Genomic DNA, 20130 nt, shown 5'->3' on the forward strand with positions numbered 1-20130 from the left:
ATGGCAATATCATGAAACTTATTCATTTTAAATACAGTCGACTTATTAAAGATCTGCTATAGGCATGCCTAATAAAAGGCTTCAGGCCCGAAGTACTTAAAGGCAGTGGACACAATTGGTAAGTACTCAAAATAATTATTGGCATAAAACCTTTCTTGGTGACGAGTAATGGGGAGAGGTTGATGGTATAAAATATTTTGAGAAACGGCTCCCTCTGAAGTGCCAAAGTTTTCGAGAAAGAAGTAATTTTCCATGAATTTGATTTCGAGACCTCAGATTTAGAACTTGAGGTCTCGAAATCAACCATCTGAAAGCACACAACTTCGTGAGGACAAGTGTTATTTTTATTTCATTATTATCTCGCAACTTCGATGACCGATTGAGCTCAAATTTTCACAGGTTTGTTACTTTATGCATATGTTGAGATACACCAACTGTGAAGGCTAGTCTTTGACAAATTACCAATAGTGTCCACTGCCTTTAATTATTTGAATGAGAAATTACCTCTTCCTCAAAACGTACTTCAGAAGGAGTCGTTTCTCATAATATATTCTACTATCAATAGCTCTCAATGGCTCGTTACCAAGTAAGTTTTTATGCTAACAAGAATTTTCTTTCTACCATAGGAACAGCAGCTGAGGTTAGCAGTGGCTCAACACAAGTTCAATGTACATTTCTACCGTTGGATCTATGTGGCTGGGAGAATGCAGCTCGGGACGAGTATGTTACAGCATCATTCAGCAGATTCCAATCTAAGATGAGTGGATTATTTGGGTTTGGTCCAACTAACGACCACTCAGGAGGTACAAATAACAATTTATACTGCTTTTCTTTATTTTTACTATTATAATTGTGTCATTTTGTGTGTGTTTATTCAGTTTTCTATATTTATAAGGGCCTTCGTCTTATTTCCCACGATGCAAAGCTTCTCATGGTGTAGTTTAAAGGCAGTGGACACTATTGGTAATTGTCAAAGACTAGCCTTCACAGTTGGTGTATCTCAACATATGCATAAAATAACAAGCCTGTGAAAATTTGAGCTCAAATCGGTCATCGAAGTTGCGAGATAATAATGAAAGAAAAACAACCCTTGTCACACGAAGTTGTGTGCGTTTAGATGGTTGATTTCGAGACTTCAAGTTCTAAACCTGAAGTCTCGAAATCAAATTCGTGGAAAAAAATTTCTTTCTCGAAAACTATGGCACTTCAAAGGGAGCCGTTTCTCACAATGTTTTATCACATCAACCTCGCCCCATTACTCGTCACTAAGAAAGGTTTTATGCTGATCATTATTTTGAGTAATTACCAATAGTGTCCACTGCCTTTAATTTTGTCTGGATTATTATTTTGGTGAAACTGATGACACCCTGTAGAACTTGTTGCTGCATCATGCAGCAGATAGTTTGTTTGTGTTCGGAAAGATGTGCAGTCTAATTAACAACATTCGGTGCTGTTGAACAAAATATTAAATTCACAACTCATTATATAGATCATTGAGAAATACACTGCGCTCAACTTCTTGATATTCTCATTAGATGATTTCTACGCCACTACAAGAGGCCTTGGTGGTAACGTTGCACGACTTTATACACCACTACTCAAAGGAAGTTTAGAGTTCCCTACAACTGGATTGTCATTTTGGTATCATATCGGCTCCACCCAAGCCAATCTGACTGTATACCTGGTTCATGAAGATAGAAATAAACCAAGGATTCTACTATGGAGAACTCCCGAGGGTGGGGTTGCCTTAGCGAAGACAGACCCGTGGTTGTCAGCTAAGGTTATAGTTTATTATACCGGAATGTTTCAGGTAAATCACGAAACCTTGCTTTCATTTCTTCCGTGTTAACTTTGGGCCATGTGCACACACGATGCAATTTACAGGCAACCAGTTCCAGGCAATCTCCAAGAAGAAAATCCATGCACATTCCAATGTTCACATATTTTTCTTGAGGATCGATAAGACATTGTTTTGAAAAGTTACTCATTTGCTACCCTCCTGTCTACCCTGTAGTGTCACTGTAGCAGGCAGTGCAGTTGGTTGCCTTCAAGTTGCCTCGTGCAAACATTGCCAAGTGTGACAAGGCCCTTAGACTGATTGATCTGTCATGATGGTTACGATACATGACAGTTTGGTATAAACATTGTAGAGGTGTATCTCTTCTGAATCAATTGATCAATAGTCAATCAAATCAATCAATCAAATCAATCAAATCAATCAAATCAATCATTCAATCCGTCAACTTTTATATTGTGTCTTGATCAAAGGTTTGCTACAAGGCTCTGAGGCACAAAAGAAGTAAATAAGGCATATTATAGCTGGCAGGCCCTCTGAAACAATTCAAGTTAGTGTGCTTCAGAGATTGCCTTATTGAACAAGATGATATTCGTCGTGTGTCCCTGGTGCCCGTATCGATCATACTGTTTTAAGCAGGCAAATAACCGTGTCACGAAGTATAGTATCGTCCTGAAAATGCAGTTATTAACTTTCATGATGTTCTTTTATGTTATAATCACATGAATAGATTGCCTTTGAGACCAGTGTGGAAGGCATGGGATCTGATGTGTATGTTGCTCTTGACGATGTTGCTCTTCAGACCCAAAGTAAGTTTCTAGAAATTGAAACACAACATTGTCTTTATTTATGTATTTATTTCAGCTCCACTTCAAAAGCTTCAGCAGTACAAAAAGGGTTCGGATCCTTGCTTTATGCTTGGGTGTGCAGTCTTTAGCGAATCAACATGACTTAGCAAGCCGAAAACATTATTATATGAATGATGCACCTATTTGTAACCAAATTGTTTTGTGTGCAGTTAGCTTTGCATTTCCATAGGCTTCCATGATAAAGAAAGTAAGTGGTTTTTGTGTCAGACCATCGTTATATAATAATTACATAATGTCTATTATTTTATTCTTATCAGAGAGTTTACCTACATGTGATTTCGAGAACAGTATCTATGGTGATTTCTGCATTTTTGATCAATTACGCAATGGATCTGATGATTTTGATTGGACAAGACAGTTTGGAGAAACGCCCACTCTAGACACTGGTCCTGTATTTGATCACACTCTCGGCGATGGGGAAAATGGTAGGAAACAAATAATTACTCTTTAGGCAATAATTATGTCTTAAAGGTAGTGGACACTATTGGTAATTACTCAAAATAATTATTAGCATAAAACCTTTCTTGGTGACGAGTAATGGGGAGAGGTTGATGGTATAAAACATTGTGAGAAACGGCTCCCTCTGAAGTGCCATAGTTTTCGAGAAAGAAGTAATTTTCCACGAATTTGATTTCGAGACCTCAGATTTAGAAATTGAGGTCTCGAAATCAACCATCTAAACGCACACAACTTTGTGTGACAAGGGTGCTTTTTTCTTTCATTATTATCTCGCAACTTCAATGACCGATTGAGCTTAAATTTTCACAGGTTAGTTATTTTATGCATATGTTGAGACACACCAACTGTGAAGGCTAGTCTTTGACAATTACCAAAAGTTTCCACTGCCTTTAAACATTCTTTCATTCGAACGCTCGTTTCATTCGATATGTAGTTTGTTCAATATTATTGTGATGGGGAGTAATGAACATAAGGAGACTGAAAGGCAGTGCCACTTTCTTCGCAATTGTCAGCTGATCTTTCATCATTCTTGCGTCTTTCATCTTCAGGTCACTATCTCTTTATCGAAGCAACACGCCGTGAAGAGGAAAAGAAGGCGATGCTTAGTAGTCTAGAGTTACGTAAGGCATCAGGAGGTACATGTCAACTAGAGTTCTACTATCATGCTTACGGTGATCATCTTGGAGAACTAAACGTTCTTATTGAGGATGACATTTATGCAGTAGCTTTGGTCAGTGAAGATGAATGGAAGAAATATGAAATCGACTTGAAAGATGTCTCAGGAGAATTTAAGGTACTACTGAATATTATATATACATGAATTGAAGCTTGGCATCAAGGAACATGTCAATGTAAGTTCGCAAACCAAATGTGGCCACATGTTCATTCCCCATGAAGATGGTTTAACTGATTCCTCATTTCAAATAAACCCCCATACTCTCTTTCAGATTACCTTTGAGGGTGTACGAGGTGATGGTAACCTTGGTGATATCGCTATTGATGACGTCAGCTTTGTTGGAGACAATTGTATAGGTTAGTACTTAAGTTGTATACTGTCTTAATGGTTGTTTCATAGATAAAGCGTCACATTCATTAAAGAACTATTAACGTTAGCAAGAAAATATACATATTGTAATATTATAGCCTGGACTTTGCCATATCATTTCAGAAATTGACCCATGCTCAAGTTATCCTTGTCTGAATGGTGGCACCTGCAGTTCGATTGACAAGGACTTCCAATGTGACTGTATTCCTGGCTATCTTCAACCAAACTGTGAAGGAGGTATCGTATAATTTGATTTTATAAAAAAATAAGCCATTTTTAAATAATTAATGGAAATTTTTAAGCCATTTTATCAAGAATCAATTTGCTACAACATCAATTGTTAAAAAAACTGATTGTGAGTGATTTGGTTCATTCTATAAGTGAATGATATTATTTGTTATTCGCTGTCGATGAACATTCCAAAACGTGGATTGGATATTAACCATTATCCCCATTTCATCTTGACTATGAGTAAACCAAAACTGAAGGTACATGGAATGAATAACTTGCAACTTTACCATTGTGTCTTTACCAATGCTTTCGATGTATTGTATTCTTCTTGTTTATTCTCTAATGATACAGAGCCAATAAAAGAACCCCTCTCTACGATGATTGTTGTAGCCATCGTATCAGCGGCTGTAGCAGCAGGTATCATCATACTAGTCACCCTCTATTTGATGTGTTGTGGCTGCCATAACAACTCCAATAAATCACATGGTGACGAAGATGACAAACAAAATACACGTGTTTCGATGACGAACACAGGGTATGTTAGCGATGGAGCCGACGATAAACACCGACAAGTTTAAACTAAAGTTTACTCTAAATGTTGTCAATGTAATTTGCTGCAATGGTCTCGTTCCTTGAAGCTTTGTACAAACTCCAATTTAAGTCGCCTTGTACAAAAGACAGAAGGTTGTCCTTAATGTATTATATGTAAGAGTAGAACCCATAAGAATAAAAAACAACTCACTCAGTTTTTTCCCCCATGAATCCTTGGCAATTTTGGGCTGAAACTTTCATGATAACTATATACTTGCAGATCATTTTGTGTCATGAATTGTATAATAACACAGATCCAAACCTCAGGGGTATGCAATTATATAATGAGCACTTTGGTTGCCACCGTTTACTGTTTTCCTTTCCTACCATAATATATCACAATATTAAACTTTTATTGATAAAATCATGCTTGGGTGATTTTTATTTAAGAAAAGTTGCATTGTTGTAGTTTCAGCTGATTTATTATAACTCTCAGACTATTTAACGTTCACAGTAACTTTACAAAACTTTATCTCCATTTTATTTCCGCCTGCAGAAATTACCACAGTTTTAGGCAATTTATTTTCATTTACTCTCAGTAATTCTAAGTTTATATATGCACCCAACACTAAGCCCCCAAACAGGCCTATGTCATCTTGGAAGGTTCACGTCCAAAGTGTAAAGTTCCAAGTCTTACAAGAATTTGAGAATTGTCTTCATTCACCTAAAATTGAGGAAGTTTTCAGAGGCTTTTCAATTTTTCAGTAATCAACAAGTTAAAGCTCTGACAATTTTGTATGCGTGTCTACGATACCTCATTATAGTGGACCCCAATTGTTAAATTTAGACTATCTGCCAATCACCAAGAGAGGGCACTCTCCACCAGGTAATGTCAACAACTTACTAATAGGAGAAGCATGAGTGACGGTCACTGACAGCAAATACCTTGTGTTTTGCGTGTTTTTGATTTTGTATTTAGATTTAGCCAAACTGTATTTTGTTTCTCATAACACAATGCCAGCATAAACCAAACTGTTCTGGAACAGGACGTACTGGACACGAGTTCCCCTATGATAACAAGCGGTGTGCATGAGGTTTTGGGAGTGTTTCTTCTAGGGTAATTAGCAAAAATTCCAAAATGCTGACCTACCAAAAAATGAGAAGAAATCTGAAGTTTAGTTGTATGACAATGTATCTGATTTAATTTTCAAGAGACTGAGAGACTTCTAAATATTTTTTGAGTATTTTTGAATGTTAAGCATTTACCATTGTTTGCTATAGGAGTTGTGCACCCTTGCCTGGTAAGTCTGCTGCCCTCTAGTGCGGAGCTTTCAAAAATTCTCCCGAGGAGATGGTGGTAAATAATTAGTACTTATTGAATCGTTTTTGTGTAATAAAACTTTTTAAGAAAAATACAACAAGTACGTTTTTATTTTATGTGAATTTGTTTATTTTTATATCGAACCTGATTCTGTTAATTAAAGCATGCAGCAAATGATTTTATGAAACAGTTCTTTGTGTGTTTCTATATTCTGTTAAATGACATTGACACCTTGGAAGGCGAATAAGGATGTGTTGAAAATGCCTGCAGGTGGAATTATTAGAACACGTTTTTCGATGGTCTGCTCTACCAGAATTATGAGTTTGCAATCAAAGTAACTATAGGCCTTTATAAATTACCCTTTCATAAGACTCAAAACTAATCATGTTTCCAAATCATGAATACACAGGACTGGAATATCTGCAGTAATCATACATACAAGGCCATTGTCTGTTGTTTCAACAAAATAATGATCTGTTATACTTAAAGTAAAATGAGCAAACAATGTCCACTGGTTCCTAGGAGAACGGGTCATAAATTGATATAACAACCAGGTTACCACGAAGTATGCTACAACTTAACTCCGTCATGATCTCCGCTATCAACCAGGGATCAATTTCATAAAGCCTGTAAAGCACAAAGACTTGCTAAGCGCAGAAAAGTATTGCTTAACAGAAATAGGTTACCAGCAAAAATTACATTACATTTAAATCATTGTAACCGGTGCCTCGATAAACTTTTGCTTAGCAAAGAAATTTGCCAAGCAGTATTTTCTGCTTAACAGCTTTATGAAATAGAAGGTTTGGTAAGGGGGTGACCGGCTACATGTTTTACACCAACATTCGTTGTGTGTTACAATCCTGGTGAAATATCTGACATGTATATCATAACTGTTCTACAAATAAACAGAACCATTATTGTTTTTTATCTGTGGTTAATATTGATAATGATTAACGAAACATAATCATTCAATCCACAAACCGCGCTGTATTTTGATCTTTGTTGAGATCAATCTCATTATGCAGTGATTTGGTTTACAACAGCAAGAATACCAATTTCTGTTTCTGTTTCGATGAGAACCAAAACGTAAAATGGAAGTGTTAGGCAAATGGCTAATTGGAATAATGTTGGTCTCGGCTATGACTGGTAAGTTAAATTACCTCGTTCCATATTGTAATAATAACTTAACACTAAACACATTTATAGTGAAAACGCCCACTCACTAGAATTGTGATACTTCAATATTTTTGTTCAACAAAATTGTCTCGTTTCCTTTGCATTGCGATCTTTCTGAACAATTTACATGCTAAAAACAAATATATATACTCAGTCTTTTTGGAGATTTATGGTACAGATTACAGTCCATTTTTCAGAAACCATTTAAACCATAATTTCAAATGAAATGCAAAGTTCTAATTTATACTTGACCATAATCAGGTTTAACTATAGGAAGGTTAAAGGTCTATGAGCAGAATGCAGAGCTGTGGTGATTGGGACAGTAACTATAGAAAGTATCATTTTGGGTGTCAAGCGGGGGCAACACATTGGGGTGGCTTTTTAATAAACCAAACCAAACCAATCTTATTGGGTGGAACAGGGGGTAGCAAGAATAGTTTCCCCACCCCTCCCGGCTTGGTGTGAGCCTCTTTAAGATGCTCTTGTTTCTTTGATTAGGAAGTTCAGCATCCAGCGGAGTGACACGCTTTATAGAGGACCATTTTCTTCCGTATTCTTGTGACGTAGACGAGGGTACATCATGTGAGATGGACCATGCTGATCCAAACCGTGTCTTGATGAAGTTTCTTCAGCGACAGATGGGTGTAGGTAAGATGGCGTTTGTGCCTGCCGTATTTTCGATGGAAATGATTGATAATCTAAAATTTGGCTCTTGCAAATTAATATTTGATGTTTTGGGGTATAAAGCATCAGTCATTTAAGAGTCGCGACAATGATTATGATTCCTAACCATCCCTTTCAGTATGCACAAACAACCAAGGCCTTTTGTGAAATAGCGTGGACAGGAAATAAAATAGCGAAAAATGTTTTAAATTTGAACAAGAACCGAGTGTTTGTGGCCCAACCGGAACAACATAGAGCGATATTGTGCTTTCCCCAGGTGTTGTCTATACGATCCCTGTTCTTTAATCTTTCTTGTTAAAAACAGTGAGATGCACCCCACAAAGCCAAAACACCCAACAAGTTAAGTTCCTACCTACAAATTACCCCACAATGTATATCGTGTAAGCACAGGCAGTCTTGGGACAACCAAGATGTCTGTGTTTGGGACAGACAGAAAACGAAATGTTTGAAACAGAAAAAAAAACCGAGTGTTTTGGGCAAACATGGAACAATAAATTTCAGACGGAAAAGAAATAATCAAACTTGCAAAATAAGTGTTCAATCATTTTGTTGTCGATTACACAGATCCTAATCTACGAGCACGTGCTTCAGAAACCAATGCTACTGGATTTGAATGTGACTTCCAACCTGATGCTCCTATTGGTCCACCAGTTCCATTTATGTGTAACTGGGAGTTAGAGACCAACGATGCTGCAAACTGGGAACCAGGGAGTATTGTTTGGAACGCTTTAACACAAGAAGAAGGACCATTTTTAGGTAAGTTTAAACAGACTTTGTGATAAAAACTACTTTAATTTCTGAGTAGTTTTTTTTCAAAAACGGCAAAATAGGAACACCTTTGATGTTTACTCTTAAAGATGTTTGGAAAATACAATTAAAAATCATCCATGTGAAGACATCGATCTAAAAGTCATCAATGCTGGACATGTGTTGACTATGCAGCGAGCGAGAACAGTATTATTCAAACTACTGGACCAATCACAGAGCTTGTTCTTTTTGTAGGTGCTTATGCTATATCTCGTTTGAACAGCCAAACAGCGATGGGTAAGACCAGCCTATTGGCTCCTATGATGCATAGCCGGACTGACGTCACAACAGTAGCGTTGTTGGATGTGGACTATTACATACGTGGTGAACCAAAAGGTAAGTACTAGAGACAATGTAGAATGGTATAATAGTTAGAATTCGACAAAATCGAAGTTTAAGCATAAAGCAGCTCCATGAAATTTGGCGCTGTTCGTACTTATATACCATTTTACACTTAGAAGTGTCATGTCCTTGACAACAGAAGAGGAAGTATGCTGCTACGTGATTTATTCACATATTAAATACCTAATAAAAAAGTAGTAGTTAATTCAAAAGTGTAACATTTGAATACTATTGAATACTACAATGATAAAACACATTGTCTTGCTAATTAATTGTTTGACTTGTTTTAATTGAGAAAATTGATAAATAATTCAATTACTATATTGTGGTTTTTCCCCTTAGATTGCATTCTAAGTATTAAACTGCTGATGGAAAATAAAGAGCGTATTTCCTTGTGGTCGACTGAAGACAATTTCCCTGAAACTGAGCAATGGATTAATGTACGCTTCTTGGAGTTTCACCCACCACTGTCTTACCAGGTTTGTTTCAGGTCGTTAGCTGTGGTTGGCATGGGAGTTAAGCCCTGGAATCAATTAATATACTAAACAAAATATGCTTCTCATACAGTGACGTAACTAATTGATGTACGTGCCCCCCCCCCCCGCCCCAATTTGCAATCTGGCATTTTGAGATTAAAAGTTAAACAGTGAGTAACATGCTTATTTCAGTGTTTTAAAAATTATTTTTCAATTACACATGTGTTTCTTTTTGTACCGCCACCTCAGATTATTTGATGAAATTAATCGCATAACAAGAGTGACGAAAAGAAAGGGGGGCTTGTATAAAAGGAACTGCTAAGTTTTTTTATTGGCAGAAGTGCATCCCTGAGAAAAAGAACGGCACAGCCCTTCGTATTGGCCTAAAATATGGCGCTGTTTTCAGACAATGGGAGACTAATGTCAGATATGAATAACACAATGTTTTATGCTGTATGTAACTGTCTTTCACAGATTGTGTTTGAAAGTACAATGACCCCTGGTGCAGTAGACAGACCCTATGTTGCACTGGATAACATTGTCCTACGCTCAGGAGGTAGGATACAATACTTCCCCTTTTAAACGAAAAACGATCCTCACATGAAATTGCTTGCACAAAGTGTTTTCTTTTCCAAGAACTATAGGCATTACCAATGGCGGTTCAAGTGTAACTCCATCAAATTGTAGGCATCGACAGTAATTAAGAGACGATCAATTTTAAAATAAAACGTAATATAAACAATGCTCATAATAAAATATTGTCCTATTTCATTGTGAAATAGCAATACTGAATACTGACCCACAGCATGCCACAAAATGTGACTCACAACCTCGGTTTGGCTGCAGTTGATCTGCGTTTGTAGAAAACAAAATGGCCGCACTAAGGTGCTAATGTAGCATTGAAGGAGTGTTAAGGCCCGGTCACACAGGCCCCGATAACGATAACGAGAACGAAAACGATAACGATAAAAATGCACGCTCGCGATTGGTTGAATTGCTCCACGCAGAATACGCCCACGCTCATTCAACCAATCGAGGGCGTGCATTTTTATCGTTATCGTTTTCGTTCTCGTTATCTGGGCCTGTGTGACCGGGCCTTTAGGAGGAGTGAAGAGATTTTATCTGCGCTGTGACTTTTCATTGCAACTTTAAAAAAAAAAATCCCAATGTATAGTTGTGTTTGTTGTGCTTAAATTCAGCTCTTCCATCAATGTATGATTGCGAGGAAGCCGGTACATCCCTCACAGATGACTGTGGACTCATTGAAGTGAGTGATGATAACTTCTGGTCGAGGGGGGTTGGTGCCACGCCCACATCTGGGACAGGTCCGTCGGTAGATCACACACTAGGCACGGCAGACGGTATGATACTTTGTTTTCAAACTGCTTAATATTTCATTAGGTGTTTACGTCACTTGAATTCTCTATAAACCAGAAAGGGAATCGAGTACCTTTCTCAATTTACTTTTCTTCATTGTATGATTGTAAACTATAACTGGTTCCATCAAGCGAATTATAACAGTCTGGGCATATAAACGATGGACAAAGGGTCTGCCACGATGCTAAACATCATGACAGTAATAGGTCCACGAATAGCAAAGAACACTATGGGTTTTGCTCCTGACCCCAAACTCCAATAGACGATCCTGAACCTGCAACGTCCTTCTTGACTTATCGTAGAAGGAAAGTTTTTGTGTAATATTGTAAAAACAAAACACCCAATAAGTATCATCTCGATAAGTCATTGTCTACCATTTTGTTTATAGGTGGTTACTTATACATAAAGTCAAGTGAGATGTCTGCTACATCGATAGCATCATTACAGAGTGTTGAATATTACAAATGGAGTGATCAAACACCATGTACCCTCAGGTTGTACTACCATGCACTAGGGGCTAATCTTGGATCTCTCACTGTAAGAATAAACTCAACCCAGTCGGTTGACTTGATGGAGTCTATCACATTAACAAACGCAGATGACTGGATTTCATATGACGTGGATTTATCTACTGTATCGGGAAGATATCGAGTAAGTATAAAACGGGGACCATTTTGGAATTGGGGATGGTTAGTTGGAGGGGTAGATGCTGGCACTTGCCTTCCCCTGCATAACAAGGGGGCCATGAGTTTATGCCCCTGATTTGTTCATCAAATAAAAAAGGAACACATTTTTAAGACTGCTGTAAATGTTGACACCCCTCAAAGGTGTACATTTCATTTCGGTCAAGCTGATTTCATGTCCACACCTTACGGAAACCGAGAACAAAACAAAAAAGGGAAACCAAGGAATTGTGTGTACAAAGTCTATGGGAGGTTCTTCACAAAAGGACAAGGGAAAGAACAAAAGATGTCTCCACAGAGATGAAAAAAAATGGGCATCTATGTTTACTTTGTTAAACTACTTTGCTTTATTTTCGACTAGATTATATTTGAAGCAACAGCGACAGGACCTGAGGGCGATATAGCCTTAGATGATATTGAGTTTCAGCACAGTCAATGCATGGGTAAGATTTATCATGTATTCTGCTTGGATAGTGTGATTGTTGAACCATTCTATGTCAGACTTTGTTCCGTTTATGTGTGGCCGTTTCGAACCAATTTACCAAAGACGGCTTTGAACAGCTACTTTGTTGAGTAAAGAATATGTTTTTGTGTTAATATTACTATTTTCAATAGAAAAATCAAGATATCGAAAGATTACTATAGTTCAGTCGGTAAGAGGGATATTCAGTCTGCAACTTGTAGAGAGTGATTCTTACTATTGTTTTAAAAGCTGCCATCATTTTATCGATATTTTTTTGCATAGGAGTGGACTTTTGCCGAAGTTTTCCTTGTCTGAATGGTGGGTCGTGTACCCAGACGTCACAAGACGACTTCCAATGCGGGTGTGCTAAAGGATACGACGGACTCGACTGTAGCACCAGTAAGTGATGACCAACGCGACCGGTATCGTTCCCTTTTTTTTGGGGGGGGGGTCGATCACGCTGCACCAAATGCCCGGCCAATATCCACAGACGAGGTTTTAATGCTTCCCACGGCATTAATGCCTCTGTGCATTCTTGATCGTTGTTACAGGAGTCAAAACAACAGCCATGTTCAAGACAAAGCCTTAAGCTTGACACACTCCAAGCACTTCCGGGTAAAAATTTACCCAAATATATGGGTACCATGGGGCCTGAGCAAGGGGTCAGTGTGACCCAGTCTTCATGAAAATGACCAATAAATGGGTCAAACTGACGCGGAATCTTTTTAGCACTTTCCGGGTCAACCTGACCCAGAAATGAGTCAGGCCTTGAACCGGGAATGGGTCAAACCCGAGAGTTTTAAGAGTAAACTTCAAAGAGTACACGATTCAATCGCCGTAAAAACTGATCATCTTCTAATTTTTCCCAATTTTTAGATATCGACGAGTGCAACCTCGACCCCTCACTCTGCAGTTACGATCCATTGAGACTTTGCCAAGATAAGTCCCCTGGATATGAGTGTGTGTGCAAGCCAGGGTACATGGAATTTAAAGGAAGATGCATCGAAGGTAAGTTCACGAAAAGCAAACAAAAAAACATACATCTTGTTCTCTTGTTGAAGATTTAAAGAACTTTAATCAGATAAACATCACAAAATTATGTAGTTCGATCATTAATTGACTTATTTCTCATCAAAACACTATTTTTAAAAGGTGCCCAGCAGCTACAAAAAATACTATACACAAATTAAATTAAGACATAATAAACATTTTTACATAACAGACTGTACAGAGACATAAAACTTAAAGGAAGACCTAACATAATTTGTTTTCCTTTTGTCTTCTAGGTTGTTCAAACCATCCTTGTACTCGTGATAATGAGACATGTCTACAGAATGACAATGGATTTACTTGTATATGTAATTATGGTTACATCGACTCCATTGATGGACAGTGTATTAGAGGTATGTATGTAAACAAGTTGCCTACTCCTTCGTCATAAGAAATTGCAACATGACTTGTACATAAAGAGCAGCTTGAGTCTACCTCTTAATCTACTACACAAAACCAACATTCAGTTAATGGGTCAGTTACGTTAACGTCAGCCAATTTTGAAACTCACTGCCGAAACATTTAGATCATCAGCTCACGCCACAAACAGGCACTGAAACTAACTGAGAGTGAAAAGTTGCATTATTATGCCTTCATTGTGCAGCAGCATGAAGCTACAGTGGATTGCCACAAGCTGATTCAAAATGGCTGAAGAAAGGACTTCCAATTTGCAAATGCATGGTTGTACAGAATGATAAAATCAGCACTCAAATACCTATAAAAGTCATAATGTACAAGTCATTATCTCTCAATGATACTTGAAATATAATCGCACACTTGGACATTGATAACCAGTTACACAAACATAGAGCAATAATGATTACTTTTGTTATCAGTTGTTTTGGTTTCAACAGGAAAGAAACAATTATCGAAAACGCTTGTCATGTTGTGTCCAAACGTGATCACTGGTATCATTATGAAACAAATCAGTTTTTACTCTTGGTTTGGTTTTACCCTGCACCAAATGTGTGTTCGCACTGTATATTCAGTACTTTCCCGAGTTCTGTGAACAAACATCACAGGCATACTCGGGTTGGATTCGAACCCACGACCGTTGCCAATCTATTAAGTAACTTTTAGTCACCATAGATTGTTTGTTTGTTTGTTTTCTTGTTCTGTCTATAGACAAGTCTGATGTGGAGTCAGGTATAACACCCTACACAGAGAAAGTCCTAGTTGGAACCTACGTGGGAGGATTTCTTCTCGGCCTATCGGTAGCTCTACTGGTCATTATATGTCATTTCTCATTTTGTGATGAACGTGTAGATGGTGATGATAGAGATGATTTTGTGGGAGAGACAGACAAACATGACTCTGAAACTCCGGAAAAGAAAAGCTCAAAATCTGACATGAATGGAGGATTTGAAATGGAGGTCCTTGACTCGAACTCAGATGAAAATATTAATCATTAACATTAAAATCTAATGAGTTATAATTATGGTCTCATATTTTCTTTTAAAATAAATGTGCTTTTTATTTACACTGCCAACTAAGAAGACTCGAGAAACATTGTTTAAAAACAACGACTGAACGATTCCTAGTGAGATTGATATTGGTTTATAAGAGAATGGTTTTAGGTCAAAGTTTTTCAACACTCAAGTACCATGTACAAATTTAAAAAAAACTGTTTATTAAAAACTTGCGCACGTTAAATTTATACAAAAAACACTATTGGTCTAACTAAAAAAAAAAAAAAGGCTTCCCAAACAATGTTTTTAGATCCATTAGTGTGTGTATCAATAAAGGAGAATGTGAGACACCTTGCCACAGGATAATATCACGTGATTTGACACATCACATTCACAATGGGCGTGGCTTTCTTATCAAAACTAAAACCATTTGACTAATTCCTAATCTATAACCGTGATTTTTGTTCACATTTTCGTGAACAAAAATGGAGGATACACGAGCTACGAGAGTTTCTGATAAACACACGATTTACTCTTGGTTTGAAATTACACAAGCATTAAGTAAATATTTACAACACGACCGCTTTGCCTCCTCTTCTATGTACAATCTTAACAAGAGGCTGAGACAAGTTTCTTCTTTGCATACATTTGGTTTGTCTTTCTATATTCTACTACCGCGAAGTAGATTTAAGGAATTCTGGAGTTTCATCCTCACGTTGTTCCACAACTTATGTACAAATCGTTCGGAACTCTAACAAAAAGTCTCCGAATAGATTTTACACCATCAGATGAATAAATAAACTATCGAAAATAATAAGATTCTTATTAATACTTTAAAGTCATATAATAGTGTCCAAATATATCTAAAGGAAAACTATGCTGTAATGTTACATATCATACAGCATCAAAACAATTAGGCATTCATTGTGATTTGTGAACTTTTCCAAGGCGTGTCCATGCATGGAATGCAACCTCAGCGGATTGGAACCTATACAAAGTATTGGCGGGAAAAACAACCGCCATAATTAACAGTGAATGGTTACCATACCATCCGTCAATAATAGGCACAAAGATAACCGAATTCCATTCATTTATTAAACTGTCAACTAACCACAGAAGAACATTAGCAATAATTATATACATTAAAACTTTTCGAGCAAATGATCTGGATTTGCCTTCGACTTCAAATCGTTGGATATTAATGAGGAACTCTGTTTGTATCCATGCCTCTACTATGTTTGTTATAGCAAAGATAATTGCCAGAGCGAGTGTCCATTCATTGGTTTCCGAATTCGAAGTGAACATAAACCCCAATGATGCCCAGATACGAAAAAATGATATCAGAAAGATTGGACAGGCCGTAATGAGCAAAACATAATCAACAACACTGAGATCATCCTTACGAAACCCAACTCTAGGTTTCAATCTCTTCCGGGTCATCACCATGACAACAGGGAGGGTCACAAAGGTCGGGATGAGCGAGTAATATTGCAAGTACTCACTGGCTTCTTTTGTTATTACTTGTCCCATGTAATGGCCGCTGAAAACCAACTTCAGTAAACTTAGACATGGGATAAGATAAACGAAATACCAAATAATATTACTGTATTTTTCGCACAGTGTATATCTCGTCACCTTTGAATGCGGAACTGCAGTTGAACCATAATTTCCGCCAATCTTTTTAACCGGTTTGGCGGTCTCCGAGATGAAACTTGATTCTTGATAAGTTCCCGATCCTTCAAAGTGGCCATTGCTTCGTCCAAGGTCTAAAGAAGCTGGATTATTGTTTGAAAGATTCTCTCTTTCCCTCAAGGTACTGTTCTGTGTCTGTGCTTGTTGGGAAGATGGCCATAGGTTGGCGAGAACACCTATCGACACCATCGCGTACTCCGTGTATAAACCCTTCAGGTAGAACTGAACCTCATCAACTACGTAAACAAAGTGGCTGTGATTTGCGCAACATTTCTTGAAACTCATTCTAGTATTGGTATTACTGCAATTCACATCTACATCATCAACATCATATATCGTGATTAAAGGAGAGACGAGTTTACCGAACCACCACCATGCCTGCAGTCCTACTATTGCACTTATAGCAAAATGAAACAAGACACGGTTAGCAAACACAGCCTTGCTATACATTCGGAAAAACATCAACTGAAGGCAAACAGCTACCAAGTTGGTGAAGTGATCAACAATCACAACCCATTCAAGAGGGACTGACTTAGTAAAACCAATCAACATGCAGTGAACATCACTGGCAATCTCAAGTGAACGAAACACACAGCTCCCAATGCCAAACGTGTATAGAGTAATCAGCATCGATGATTCGTCAGAAGGTACTGTAACGTCATGCGTCTCAGTTTGGCGTTGGTTCCCATCACCAACCAAGTTATCAAGTTCAATATGTTCATTGTTATTGGAGCAAAACCAAGAAACATAACCAAGACGATGCCAAGTATCCTTTTTAATGATAAAATAAACCAAGAGTGTATTAATGAAGATAGCGTAGACGATTCTTGGTGCGTGCATGAAAATCATCCATGAGTCGAATTCTTCATTTGAGATTGTACTATCAACAGCCACCGAGATACCTAGCGCTGTAACAAACAACACAATCAGACCACGTGTAACTTGCATGGTGGAATTGTCTACAACTGGTGTCACATCATTACTTGGGAAGGTTTGTGCAAGAAGGTTGGATGTAGCACTTTCTGATTCTTTGTTGGAATCCGCAAGATTTGAATCAGCTATGTTTGCATCCATCGTGTCTTCAAGAAATAAAAGACAAAGAAAGAATGAATACATCATAGAGCAAGCTTGCTCTATGATTGCATGCACATGAAGTGAAAATACAATATGTGTGTAGCACGGTAAGGATGCTCTTTTAAAAGGATGGGGTTTGTAGATTTATGAATAGATGTACGACCAACATCGTCAGTTAATTATTATCGTCTACATCCTCCAAAAAATCTTTTCATTATCATAAATACAATGCATTTCTAAGCAGTGTGTTTATGTATTAAACTAGGCTAACATGCCACACACCCTGCCTTTACACAAAACAAACAATCAATCTTACCTTAAGAAAATCGAAAAGCTCAAAAAAGTCAGACAAATTAGTGAAGTAAGAAGTAGCTCGAACAATCAGACAAGTGCTCCTGCTAAGAAAAGTGTGGAAGTGATTGGTAACCTGGAGTGTCTATTCTATTTCAATCAGATTTAACATAACACACTTGTATTACACGATGTTGGTTTTAATTTCAAAGGAACAATGTGACCATCAACTTCCTTGTGGTAGTTTCTAAGCAAGTTCCTGTAACTAAAGGACTCTACTTTTGTAATCAAACAGACAATTTCCGACAGTATTGGTTGCCGATACTACGATACTACTCCTTGTCACAATGATTATAGGTGTGGTCTATTGCAAATGGTTTGTTTTGGTTTCGAGAAAAATGTTTTCAAACAGGATAACGCAGGACACAGCAAACAGGATACAGCACAGAACTGTTTACGATAACTATTAATAGATATTGCATCACAACCAGGAGGAATAAAACATCCCTTGGCGAGACAAACAAACAATATACTTTAAGGGTGTTTAGGCAATGTAATTCCATCATGCGGCGAGTCCAAAACTAGTTTGGGTAAAAGGGGCTTTTTTACCAAATGAAAAAGAGGAACAACCATTTACATTTTCTATCATTCATTTTGTAATTTTTAATTCACAAAAACTAACATTTAGACGCAAATATTTCCGGTGGTTTTGGGCGTTTCATTCCAAAAAATGCAAAACTTTGTGGTTCTGTTTTATGTTATCTTCTTCCCATTTTTTTAATTATTGTACGTGTCAAGCCTTCAGCTTTTCAATCCAGCCCAATGTGCGGCTAATTAAAGAACCAGTTTGTCTTCTTATAAATAGAACCATTACACGGAAGCGTCATGGCAAACTCGTGATTGCCGGATTAAAACTCAGTGTCTCCCATCTCTTCCGCTGGGACACTTACGGAAAGATTTCAAAGTATTTCAAGTCTAGTTTGGTCAAGGTGAATAATGCTGTTTTAATGCCAAATTATAAACAAAAACACAATTTAAAGGTCACAGTTAAACATAAGTTTCCTCTAAATACTGTGTTTACTTGATGAGTAAACAGTAAAATTAGCCACTGTATTTTCATGAAGAACGTGAAATATATCCACGTTTCTGAGGTGACAGTATGGTACCAACCGCATCTCTAGCCGCAGGGGTTATACGCAGCCACCACGGACATTTGAATCTTTGAGATCCAAATGTTTGGATATACATGAACTTGTAATTATTTAAAACCTACAGGGCATTTCCGAAATGGGAAAAAAAAAATCACATTTTTTTTAGCGGTCACTACCAACATGGTAAGACCATTGACCCTGTTTCCACAGCTCATGATTCAATTGCGAAAGGTGCCTGACGCTGCGACCCATTGCGAGCCTTTTTCAATAGCTGTAGGGAAAGACTGTTGTGATCGAAATGTGAAGTAGGAACAATATTTGTCTTTTTTTAGACAAGTCATTTTGGTTATCTGTCTGCAACTGCACCTTACTCCTTCCTTCTTCCTGTTTGACTATCAAATTGAAAACCACTATTCGCCAAGAATACACGTGACACTGATGACAAGAAAGAGTTGAGATTTATCAGATGTCGGTCAGCACGGTCTACGGGTCACAGTGATTTAGGCGCGATTGTTGCCCTTGGCGCATATGGTAGTTTTGCCCAAAGATCGTGAAGCGCCGCGTACGATGTTTGATTTTGCCATTTGTTGTACATTTACTGATTAATACATAATGGAACATTTATTTAGCAACATTTTAAAAATCTCTTGATCCTAAACACGATCTATGTGAGCCAACGTACTGTGTGAAGCGTCTTGAACACTTTTACCATTAATACTGACAATCTTAGCCTACTCAATACCATAAAGGAAACAGATTGTCTTGAATAAGGTGTCCTTATTTTACATCTTGCATACTATTAACACACAGTAGATACTGATCGTAACACAATGTGTCATTAAATGAACTTCTACCCATCAGGTTATAAGATTTCAATACATACATGTAGTTTATTTCTGGCGACAAAGAGCAACAAGGTAACAACACAGCAAGGTCAAATAAAAAGGTCAAAATAAACAAACAGATTCACACTTTTTATATAAACACAAATTATTGATATATAAAAATTTATTTAGTATTTCATAAAATGCGTTGATAGAAGTAATATATAATGCGTTCGATTAGCTTCCGTGTGTCGACCCCGCGGTGCTCACTCGGGTGAGCCCCTGACAAGAGCTAATCGAACGATCACACTCGCCCTCTAGCGGTGACGCCATGCACCTCGGGCCAGCCCCAAGTGACCCGTTCCACAAGCAGGGCAATT

At 37.7% G+C, this 20130-nt stretch overlaps 2 protein-coding genes and 2 long non-coding RNA genes across 4 annotated transcripts; 3 read left to right on the top strand and 1 right to left on the bottom strand.

Moving 5' to 3' along the window:
* The first annotated feature begins 1775 nt into the window (after window positions 1-1775).
* LOC117295530 lies at window positions 1776-2994 on the top strand. The gene is made up of 3 exons (XR_004519688.1): window positions 1776-1810; window positions 2526-2604; window positions 2922-2994. It is a non-coding gene; the product is annotated as an uncharacterized LOC117295530 (long non-coding RNA).
* A 780-nt stretch (window positions 2995-3774) lies between these two features.
* Window positions 3775-4377, top strand: LOC117295394. The gene is made up of 3 exons (XR_004519684.1): window positions 3775-3916; window positions 4071-4155; window positions 4292-4377. It is a non-coding gene; the product is annotated as an uncharacterized LOC117295394 (long non-coding RNA).
* A 2998-nt stretch (window positions 4378-7375) lies between these two features.
* Window positions 7376-14743, top strand: LOC117295549 (MAM and LDL-receptor class A domain-containing protein 1-like). Its single transcript, XM_033778246.1, has 13 exons — window positions 7376-7397; window positions 7926-8075; window positions 8676-8867; window positions 9114-9254; window positions 9603-9739; window positions 10211-10292; window positions 10936-11097; window positions 11502-11764; window positions 12158-12239; window positions 12542-12658; window positions 13136-13267; window positions 13546-13662; window positions 14435-14743. The coding sequence occupies exons 1-13, from the start codon at window positions 7376-7378 to the stop codon at window positions 14719-14721; spliced, it is 1884 nt and encodes a 627-aa protein (XP_033634137.1). The 3' UTR covers window positions 14722-14743.
* Window positions 14744-15621: 878 nt separating this feature from the next.
* LOC117295712 lies at window positions 15622-20054 on the bottom strand. Its single transcript, XM_033778428.1, has 2 exons — window positions 17801-20054; window positions 15622-17489 (listed from the first exon to the last, which is right to left on the bottom strand). Exon 2 carries the CDS (start codon window positions 17482-17484, stop codon window positions 15640-15642), a length of 1845 nt encoding a protein of 614 aa, XP_033634319.1. The 5' UTR covers window positions 17485-17489; window positions 17801-20054; the 3' UTR covers window positions 15622-15639.
* Between the last annotated feature and the right edge of the window lie 76 nt (window positions 20055-20130).

The sequence above is a fragment of the Asterias rubens genome, chromosome 10 (assembly GCF_902459465.1).
Source record: "Asterias rubens chromosome 10, eAstRub1.3, whole genome shotgun sequence".
In the NCBI taxonomy this organism is placed as follows: Eukaryota; Metazoa; Echinodermata; class Asteroidea; order Forcipulatida; family Asteriidae; genus Asterias; species Asterias rubens.